The sequence below is a fragment of the Gymnoscopelus microlampas genome (genome assembly GCF_963454915.1).
Source record: "Gymnoscopelus microlampas genome assembly, chromosome: 9".
In the NCBI taxonomy this organism is placed as follows: Eukaryota; Metazoa; Chordata; class Actinopteri; order Myctophiformes; family Myctophidae; genus Gymnoscopelus; species Gymnoscopelus microlampas.
Genome location: NC_139946.1, coordinates 45,559,590 through 45,571,249, shown reverse-complemented (window position 1 = coordinate 45,571,249; position 11,660 = coordinate 45,559,590). Strand labels below are relative to the sequence as shown.

At 38.8% G+C, this 11,660-nt stretch overlaps 1 protein-coding gene across 1 annotated transcript in view; it reads left to right on the top strand.

Moving 5' to 3' along the window:
• The window catches only part of stxbp3 (syntaxin binding protein 3), a 28,556-nt gene extending 19,304 nt beyond the window's left edge, over positions 1-9,252 (top strand). The window contains exons 13-17 of the mRNA XM_084066136.1: positions 151-257; positions 1,079-1,177; positions 6,128-6,213; positions 7,022-7,167; positions 7,705-9,252. Of these exons, the coding sequence (XP_083922262.1) occupies positions 151-257; positions 1,079-1,177; positions 6,128-6,213; positions 7,022-7,167; positions 7,705-7,808 (542 nt within the window). The 3' untranslated portion in view covers positions 7,809-9,252. The remainder of the gene's footprint in view (positions 1-150; positions 258-1,078; positions 1,178-6,127; positions 6,214-7,021; positions 7,168-7,704) is intronic.
• Positions 9,253-11,660: the final 2,408 nt, after the last annotated feature.

Below are 11,660 nucleotides of genomic sequence, written 5' to 3'. Positions count from 1 at the left end.
ACGATAGTAGGAATTAACATGCACTCAAAATAAAGAAACTGACGTCTTAACAAAATTGGTCCCTCTTCTTATTCTTATAATCTGTTTGTTTGGACAAATTTCCCTTCCTGAAGAAAGATGTCAGTCTTTGTCTGTCTGTGTTTTGAACAGGAACTACCGAGGAAAACTTAAACAAACTCATCCAGCATGTGAAGATCGAGTCCGAAAGAGAGTTTATCTTGAACTGGAAACACCTGGGTGTTCCCATCATCTCATCGGTATGGCTGACATCAAAACATCATAACTTCATATAGGTTGATTAAACCTTTTTTTTTTTTTAAAGTGATGATCAAACTGCAAAAGATCATTTCCAATGACCCAAGCATGACACATTAACCCTTTAAGACCGGGAACGCATCTGTGTCATTTTTTTGATTTCTTTGGCTATTCAAAAATAGCAGATCTACAAGCTCATAGCGCAGCACTGAGTGCCGTGATATGAGCTTGTAGATCTGCTATTTATTTATTTTATCGTGAAAATGTGAGCAAATCTTTGAATATATATATTTATATTTTTAAGCACAGATTTGTATCTCAAATCTTTGCTTCTGGGGGATTCTACAAATGTCTTCTAAATCCTAACAGTTTTTTAAAATAACGTACGTTGCTATAATCAGTGGTTCTCAAACTTCTTTTCATGTCAAGGACCCCCAAAATGATATGTATTTGGCCGGGGACCCCCATCTCAAAATATTAAGTAGTTCCTGCTTTCCCGGTCTTAATGGATTAAAAATAACCAACTTTCAAACGTAATCCTATCATTTGGCATCCTGATGACATAATCCCATTTAACCCATTTAGACCTGGAACGCATCTGTGTCATTTTAGATTTCTTTGGCTATTCAAAAATAGCAGATCTACAAGCTCAGAGTGCCGCGCTATGAGCTTGTAGATCTGCTATTTTTTTAAATCTTGAAAATGTGTTCAAATCTTTAAATATTATATGTATATATAAAAAATTAAATGAAAAATGGGTCTAAATGGGTTATTTGTACCCTGACCCTAAGCCAGTTATTCTTTTCTACTTTTCTGCTCGTAGCCAAGTTTATTCTCACGCAAGCCGACCCGGAGGGACCGCTCCCAGGAAGAGACGTACAACCTCTCCAGGTGGACGCCAGTCATCAAAGATGTGATGGAGGTCAGTGGGTGTTAAGTAACCTGAACTTTAGGACACAATGGGAGGTGAAATGGTATAGCGTGTGTACATGGGAGTAGTAAACATTGTAGTTTAAAAAAGATTATGTGACTAAATAAATAGAAAACGTTGCAAAACTTAAACAAATTAACTCAAACAAATCCAGTGGTGTAAAGTAACTAACTACATTTACTCAAGTACTGTACTTGAGTACACTTTTGAGGTATCTTTACTTTACTGGAGTATTTAAAAATGTCAATATACTTTTACTTCTACTCCACTACATCTCAGAGGCAAATACTAGTTACTAGTTAGATTTTTATTTTTATTACAAAACCGCTTCAGATCTATACTATATACTTTGGCAATGTGAAAATAGCAGATCAAAGGTTTTTTTATACATTTTATACTTCTGCACAATGAGCACAATGAGTACTTTTACTTTTTGTACTTTAAGTATATTTTGATGCCTATACTTTTGTACTTTTACTCAAGTACATTTTTAATTCAGGACTTTTACTTGTGAACAGAGAATTTCTACATTAGTGCAGTATTGATACTTTTAGGCCACGTTTAGATGACAACGCTCTCTAGTGAAAATGTCAAAGTGTCGTTGCGTTCTCACTTTTTATTTTGCTTTTAGACGGTGACGAAAACGCTGTAGGGTGCACAGCTGATCTGTGGATTGCCATGTCCACTTATCGGATCAAATATTATTTCACTATTTATTTTCGAGATCTTCTTGAAAATAGCAGATCTACAAGCTCACTGTGAGCTTGTAGATCGGCTATTTTCAAATAGCCAATGTGCTGTAGTATAGGATTAAAGTGCTAATGTAGCCTAGTCGCCTCTCACAACACCTGGCAACGACACCCGTTTTGCCGTTTCCTCCGTCTACATGGAGACGGGACACAGAGCGTTGTCAAAGATTTCCACCCTGAAAGGTGGTTTCACTTAGTTGCGGATTCAAGCCCCGCAAACACTGTTCCCGTGTAAACGGACGGCACATCTTTATTTTGATGTTTTCTGTAGAGACCGTCCTCGTGTAAACTGCACCTTACTTAAGTGAAACATTTGAATACTTATTTCACCACTGAACAAATCTGTGATCCAGGTCATACTGTATCTTTGTTTTGAGATGTTAAGGTCACCTTATACCACCAAAGTGATAGTTGTGTATTTCCTCCATTCGCACTAGTTTGTGTCCTTGAGGCTGAGTTAAAGCCTATTACTATTACTATTACTTGGAGGAAACTGTGGCCTTAGTTCATTGTATTTTATTTTTTATTATTTAAATAAATCACTTACTGAATATTTCAGTAGCACATTGAACTGAGTCACATAACGGTAGATAAAAGGCCCTGGGAGGAGCAAAGGAAGCAAGGTTCTGGCCTGGGCGCCGGCGCAAGGAAAGTGGGTCTGTGACAGGATATGGGATAGGGAAGGCAGTGATGGAAGAGGGTCTGTCATTCAGAGCCCAAATATAGGTCAGTGTGCTATATACTCATTTCTCCCTGAAAGGCATCCATGTGAAAACCGAGGAATGAGACTGAGAGAAAACAAACAAAACCAACAAAAAGAAGGGTTATCAGATTTAGGTCATCTGATAACTGGTATCAGAGTATATATGTATTATCCTTTTTTCTTTAATGCGCTATCCTGTGATGAAGGCCCTGTGATGGCTTTTATCAGCCGCTCATGCTGTACCGCTTGAAAAGTTGTATATCTTTTGTTGTGGGGCAGAAACCAGTCCAAAATATTAACTTTTCAGCAAATGGAAGAAAAAAACATGTTTTTAGAACCAGTGTTGATTTTGTTGACTAAAACTATGACGAAAAATGTTCGTCGACTACCTTTTTTCACTGACGAAAACGTCACAAAAACGAAATATAAACTAATCTACGATGACTAAAACTAGACTAAATATATTGACAATTTCATCAACAAATAAAAACTAGACTAAAATGTTAGTGAGGGACTAGTGGAGAAGAGATCCAGTAGAACTAAAAGACAAGTAATTTTTTGCTTGGTTGCTCTCGGTTGTTGCACTCTGAAAATAGCAGATCTACAAGCTCACAACGCGTCGCAGCGCAACGCGTTGTGAGCTTGTAGATCGGCTATTTTCAGAGTGCAACCAAGCCATTACGACGCCATCAAGGCACCGCCAAAATATGTTTTAGTCGACTAAATCAACTGTAGATTTAGTAGACTAAAACTAGACAAAAACTAAAAACTTTTAGATGACTAAAATATGACTAAAACGAAATGGAATTTGATTCAAAAGACTATGACTAAAACTGAATCAAAATTAGTTGTCAAAATCAACACTATTTAGAACAACACAATACTGCCTCATTAAAGTTGGTATGGTGACTTTATACATTGTCAGATACTGGAATATCCTTATATTAACATCACTTTACCTCAAGTGGAGTTAGGAGGTTTTTGACCATTAATGTTGGAGACTTTATCATTCTTTTCTTTTTTGTAAGATATTTCTTCAGGCTTTATTGATAGGATAGTGGGCTGGCAGGAAATGGGGGCGGGGGTGACACACAACAAAGGTCGTCGGGATGGGGAGTCGAACCCACGACACGCCGTCAAGCTGGATTACCAGCCTATGTGGTATCAGCCTATCTCTAAACATAGAGTTAGGTGGTTTGAACAACAATTTGAGGATCCAATGGAGTCGGGAGGTTTAGTTAAAAGCTCTTTTTTAATACTTTTCATTAGTTCAATATTTGTAAAAACCCACACACAAACGTAAAGGGTGTTCAATAGCACCGATTTATGAAAAGAAAATGGAGATAGCTGGTTTCTGCCCCCGATAGCGACAATATCAAACCCTGGCACCGAGGGATTCAAACAAAATGTATGCTGCTGCTGTGAAAAAAGGGTTGTGCGACGTGTCACTCTAGCGGCAAGTGTGACTAAACATTTTCATTGTTTGCACTGGTGTGCGCCTGACAATAAATGAGCAGCTAGCTGGTTAATAGGGCACAGTCTCTTTAAGGACAGCGCTAACAGCCGTGACGTGCCGGTGACGTCACAAGAAAAACCTCCCTGACTGAGTTTGTAACATGAGCCATTTGCTCAGTGAATATGAACCCCAATCGATGTGTAAAAGAGCATTGGTGCGCACGGCGGAGCTTCGCCCAGAGAATTGTGTGAGAAGTCCGGATAGGGGTCCATCGCTGGCTTGTGGTGGACATTTTTGTTGAAATTCCGTTTTTGCCATGGACATACACAATGAGTGGACAATAATATTACACAGAAACACATAAATAGCCAGCCCTGAATGACCATAGCAGGTCTGTAACTCTGAGAGTGTACAAATGGAACCAAATGGACCCTTACGGTCCATTTGGTTCCATTTGTACACTCTCAAGAGTTAAGGGAGTCCTTGCAAATAAAACATTTGGGAACCACTAGTACTAGCTGGACTAATATAGCCATAGTGTCATAGTAAATACGTGTCATACATGTTCTGAAGAAACGTGGAGAGTTGACGTTCAGTAATTGGGTCTTATGATCAAAATAAGAACATTATAATGGTGTGTAAAAAAAAGAAAATCAAAAATGTGCCATGCACGGACAAGACCAAGTCTTTGCCACGGACACATTTGTCCGTGTACGGACATATTGATGACCCCCTGTGTCCGGTAAAACTTTCCCATCACGTTTTGAAGTATGTGAGATGGCAGCAGCACCAACAATGTCCTCAACTCATTTATAAAAAGAGGGTGCAAAGTGACATTTGGTCTCTCTTCAACCCACCCAACCGGTCGAGGCAGGTGGCTGACCCACCTACATAGAGCCAGGTTCTGCTCGAGGTTACTTGCCGTTTTTTCATTGCTGCCGTCGCCAAGTGCTTTTGCTCATGGGGGAATTGTTGGGTATGGTCTTTACTAGTTCTATATTATGGCATTATATAAATCAAATTAACCCATTAAGACTGGTAACGCCATTTTAAGGTTTCTTTGGCTATTCCAAAAATAGCAGATATGCAAGCTTGTAGATCTGCTATTTTTAGAAAAATCGTGGAAAATGCATGCAAATCTTTGAATATATGTTGTTGTTTTTTTATCCCACGATTTTTTAACCCCATTTTTTACACCCAGTGCGAATTGTCTATGTAATCCTGGGCACTACCTTCCCTCTGCCAACCTAGCGAGGCCAGGGCCGAGCTCATGCCTCCTTCAATGCATGAGAGCCAACTGACCTTCTTATCACCTGACAGGGGAGAGTTTCCCTGATTTTATTGTAAGCAACCAGGTCTATGAAAACAAGCCCAAAATAAGCGACCATAGGCCACAGGCCGCACTTTAAACCTATATATATATATATATCGGCTAGGAGCCACTCAACGGGGCAAAAAATACAAAACTAGTACTTCTCAAAAGGCGGAGTCACTTCTAAGAAAAATGATGACTAACTGATTTACATAAATGTCTTGGGCTACAAAGGTTCAATTTATAGTTGATTATGTTTAGGTCTCTCAAAATTAAGTGGTTGTCAATATTTTGAGTCCAAGAGGCACAGAGGCTCAGTATCATAACAAGAGATGGCAAAATACAAAGTTACAAATGATAAAAAATAAAGTAATCATGTGGATTATGTGCAACCTTCAGAACCTTGTTTCCCGTTCACAGGAGACTGACCTTACGGACACTGTGAATCAGAGATTGTTAGTAATATTCTACATATTTTCTTCAAGAAGATAAAAAGATCCTTTGTGGATGGATGGATCATTTTGCGTGTTACTGTGATGAGATTGTGTTACTGTGATGAGTAATACAGGAGGACAGCCTCTCTTCTTTGTATTATGGATTATATTCATCGGCCAATGAGTAGTGACAAAGCTCAATGGAATGTGAATGATACATGGTAAATGTCCAGATGATATTACGAATGAATACATTGTCTGTGTGATGTGTTGTGTGTCATGTCCAGGACGCTGTGGAGAACAAGTTGGACATCAAGGAATGGCCACACCAGTCAGAATGTCCAGCAGCCTGGAACGGGTCAGGTGCTGTCAGGTAGGACTTTGAAGCTCAGATTGTATAATGAAATCAGATGAAACTTATGAAGTGTCCTGACAGCGTAAGCCATACATGGGATGTATGGTTTACGCTGTCAGGACACTTCATAAGTGTCAGGAAAGTTGCCGGTCATACATTTTTTTAAACTATATACTTTTACATTTTTAAAGACCCGCAACAATGGATGCACATTTACAGTGTCTGTGGCTGTACCTGTGAGACAAATACAGTGGCCATCAGATCTGGTTTGACACTGAAATATTGAAAATGGTTCAGATTGTTTTGTGCTGATGTAACTTAACCCATTTAGACTGGGAAAGAATCTGTGTCATTTTTAGATTTCTTTGGCTATTCAAATATTCAAGCAGATATACAAACTCATGTGCCGCACGCCTAAGAGCTTGTAGATCTGCTATTTTTGAAAAATTGTGAACATTTGTAACTCAAATCTTTGCTTCTGGGAATTCTAATGTCTTCTAAATCATAACACCTTTCTGAAAAACATATGTTGCTATATGAGCGGTTCTCAAACTTTTCCATTTCAAGGACCACCTAAAATTATATATATTTGGACCCCCATCTCAAAATATGGTGTTATAGGGACACCCAGAAGCACAGATCGGAGTTAAACTTGTTCGTCTTAAAACATATATTCAAAGATTTGCACTAAGTTTCCACGATTTAAAAATAAGTAGCAGATCTGCTAGCTCATAGTGCCGCACTCTGTGCCGTGCTATGAGCTTGTATATCTGCCATTTTTTAATAGCCAAAGAAATCTTAAAGTTCTCCTGTCTCTATGCTGTAGTGCCAGACAGAAGCATAAGGGCGCACAGGACGACCGGCGTGGGGCCGCCCGCCTCATCATCTTCATCCTGGGAGGGATGTGCTATTCCGAGATGCGCTGTGCCTACCAGGTCACCCAGGCGGTCAAGTCCTGTGAGGTCATCATAGGTGGGCACGAGTAGTAGCATGGTGGAGGCTAGATGGATATATTAATGTACCTGCTCTTTTTCCTGCGTATATAAAGTATACTTAACTTTATACATCACTTTCACCCACCCCAACACTTAAATAATGTAACGCAAGCCCTCATTGTGCGTGACCAACTCCTTGACTGGTGCGTTACACCCCCTGCTGGAGATAATCAGTAATGTGTGAACTGGTGAAACACATGGGAACCATTAATCCCTTGGTTATAATTAATAAGCAACGGCGAACGATGACGAAATGACACATTACACATGATAGCGTAGAATTAATATTGCATAGTAAATAAACTTTTATAATGCATTATTTTCTCTTTTTTTTCATTAATATTTTTATTGAAAGTTAGGTACAAAATCAGTTTGTTCAGTATGATCGCATATATCAAGCTTGTTTTAAACATACATGAAATGAAAACTGTCCATTTTCAGCATATGGTCATTTGTCTTGCCTACTTCCTTAAATGTTTTCTCTGCATTATTTTCTCTTTGACTTTGTCTCCAGGGTCGTCCCACGTGGTCACTCCCAGCAGTCTCCTGGATGACATCAAGGCCCTGAGCAAAGGCCCTGTGGAGAAGTTTAACATAGACGATAAGAGCAACGCCTGAGGAGCCTCTGCTTTCCCCAAGTAATACTTTCCCCAATCCCCCCCCCCCCACCCTACCCCCCCTCAGCACAGTGCACTCAACCTTCCTCTCTGGGAAACTGAAGGGAATAATTCACCTTATAGTCATCTGTAGTCATTGTAATACTTTATTTTTCCAATACCAGCTCTTGTTTGTATAACAGGCCCCCAGGGGGCCAGTGTTCTTTCAACTCATTTAATTTAGGCTGTGGACTATTTATATTTTCACATTGATTTGAATTGAAAGTGAATTGACAACCTGTCATTTAACACTTTTTCTTGTCAGTTTTTGAATAGTCTTGCGTGGCCAGACTGTTGACTCCCACAATTTTCAAATGTTTACGGTCGTACAGTCTGGGACTCGGAAGCTCTGATCATGATTAAAATATAAAGCGGATGTGAAGCCTCCTCCCCACTTTGTCTTTACAGTCGCACAAATTTATCCTAGTATAAATCAAAATCATTTAGGTATATTTAGCTTGCTGCTTAGCACAGGGGTCTTCAATAGGGGGTCCTCAGAGCTACTATAGGGGGTCCACCAAATCTTTGTGTGATAGGATTTAGTTTTTTTTACATTAACCACTTGAACCCTAGAATTCCTTTTCTGAGGGGAACATTAGCCGAAAATAGCAGATCTACAAGCTCTCAACGCCTCGCAGCTTGTAGATCGGCTATTTTTGGCAAAGAGGCTATTAGGTGTAGAGGGAAAAAATAGCAGACTAAATAAAATAAAAAACTTTAATCTGAAACACAATTTTATACAATATAGAGTAGGGGGTCCCTGCTTCATCTCTCTCTCAGCTAGGGGGTCCTTGGCCTGAAAACGTTGAAGACCCCTGGCTTAGCAGAAATGGAAATAAAAAAATAAAATGTAAAGATATTTTAAAATATATTTTCGTAAACGGAAGTGCCAGTTTCCTCTCTCGGATTTCGGTAGGTGTGTAGTTCCAGACTCTATGTAGCATTCAGAGATTGGGGGAATAGTTGTCTGTCTACGCGAGACTAGTTATTGTATAAAGTCTGTCTGATGTTATCTTTTGTTTGTCTTCATCCTCACACACATATTCTTACATGTTGAAAGATCTCTTGAGAAATGCTTAGACAGAATGGGTTAAAATGCGTAGTAGTGCTAAGCTCATGTACATAATGTATGTAAGCACTGGAACCTTCCCACACCAACCCCCGCCTTCTTTCTTACCATTGTTCATAATGTTGTTCACATAATAATGATTATACAGAGTGTTTTTAACAGAGTATTTACTTTTCTTTTTTCTCGAGTTGAGTTTACTGACAAATAAATGGATGAAGTGACTCAATGGATGTCTGATTTTTAGCTTTAACCCATTAAGACCTGGACAACGCATCTGTGTCATTTTTAGATTTGAGCAAAAAAAGCATTATTTTACACTTTGGGCTATTCAAAAATAGCAGATATACAAGCTCATAGCGCGGCACCGAGTGCCGCGCTATGAGCTTGTAGATCTGCTATATTTGAAAAATCGTAAAAATGTGTGCAAATCTTTGAATATATATTCTTTCAAAGCGAACATTTTTAACTAAAATCTTTGCTTCTGGCGGGTCCCTGGAACAAAATATTTTTGGATGGGTGTTGGCGGCCAAATACATATACATTTTTGGGGTCCTTGACATGAAAAAGTTTGAGAAACACTGATATAGAAACATATTTTTCAGAATAATTGGGATTTAGAAGACAATTTTGTAGAATTGGCTTGAGGTCTTAATGGGTTAAAATTACAACCCTTTAAAATGTCTTAATCTAGTTCAAACAGATAATTCAAACATAACACCAGCATACACAATGATGTGGAATATTATACTGTGTACATATTAAACTTGATGATTTCACGCCGTAGGTGTATGGCGTACGTGCATTTTATATATTGGTGTGGAATACTTTGCTACGATAAAACAAACAAACAAACACTTCAAATCAGATGGGTCCATCAGAACGGCGGTAGTCCGATATCCCCCAGGCGTCCCTAAGTCCCAACAAGCTTCTCCATAGGGCCGCCACAGTGAATGGAGGCAGAGGCCGATAACTCAATAGACAAGGCGATAGAAGCGGCGGAGTGTCTTTGTCTAACCCACTGAGACCGGGAAAGCATCTGTGTCATTTTTTAAGATTTCTTTGGGCTATTCAAAAATAGCAGATATGAGCTCCTTACACACCGGGGGCGATTTTTTTCATGCGAATAATACGTTTTTTTTTAAAACCTTATAAAGTCAATGCAAGCTTACATGGAGCGAAAAAGCGAAGCGAAAAAGCGTATTTTCGGAACAAGTCCGAATTTTGCGTATATTCGCATATTCGCCGGTGTGTAATGACCTACACGCTTGTAGATCTGCTATTTTAGAAAAATCGTGAACATTTCTGTAAATCTTTGAATATATATATATTAATTTAAAGGGAACTCACTCAAATCTTTGCTTCTGGGGGTCCCTGGAACAAAATATTTTGAGATAGGGGGGTCCACAGCCAAATACATATCATTTTGGGTGGTCCTAGACATGAAAAGGTTTGAGAACCACTGATTTGAGTTACAAATGTTTGCTTTAAAAAATATATATTCAACGATTTGCACACAATTTCAAGATTTATTTTTCTCTCGAAAAATAGCAGATCTACAAGCTCGTATATCTGCTATTTTTGAATAGCCCAAAGAAATCTTAAATAATGACACAGATACGTTCTCGGTTTCAATGGGCTAAGCTACAGTAGCGCGCAGTGTAAGGACAGAGGATATTATGAAGGCTCTCTGGAACAGAGGTGTCCAATGAACACGGTGCACTCATACCCGCACAGACAATGGCTGATCCTCCCTCACTAAAGACATTATGAGGCTTTCTGTAATGTAATATATCAAATCTGGCCTACTTTTTTAGCTCTCCTTCCATAATGGTTCCACAGCGTGTGTTCTGGATATGGTGGAATCTTACAAGGGCATTCAAAAGACTATATACACAACCTAGGGAAGTATACTCCTACATGTGCATTTTAACAAGGTAAACATATGAGAGGGGAGTTATGTTCTTGTCAAGTGGTTGGGGCGGTACTACTCTATAATCTAGGGTAGTGGAACAACTGCAATATATTGAATTGTGTTTGTTTGTCAAGCATTGTGTTTGTATATTAGATGACAACCCCAGGGCTGTGAACATTAACAAGTAAACAAGTTTCTATTTTCGTGTAATTTGTCTTTTACAAGAAATGTCAACACCGCTCCACTAGAGCAGAAGTGAGGAATGGTGAAAGAAAAAACCCTCTTGTTTTGCACTATAACTGAACTACTTTTGTTGAATAAAAGGTGATGACTAATAAATCATGACTGGAGATAAATGTTTCTAGTTCCTTTTCTGGCATCATTTGGAGCTCCTCATATTGCTTCCAAACAGTGGTGTAAAGTAACTTAAGTACATTTGACTTTATACTGGAGTATTTCCAATTTTCAATACTTTCACTTCTACTCCACTACATCTCAGAGGCAAATATATTGTACTTTTACTCCACTACAATTAGTTACTATGTAGATTTTGATTATTATTACAGAATATAGATTACCCACTTCAGCCCTATATACATTTCGGCCATTTGAAGATAGCCGATCTACAAGCTCACAATGCGATGCAATGTGACACATTGTGAGCTTGTAGATCTGATCTTGATTTTCTCAGTTTTCTAAGCAAACATTCAAACTATTTTTTTGTTTGAGGCTATAGTGCAGTTGTTGCAAATGCCGTCCACTAAAAAAGATTATATCACATTGCCAACTGTCCCAAATTCACAGCCCATATAACAGAGTAGGATATTCATTGT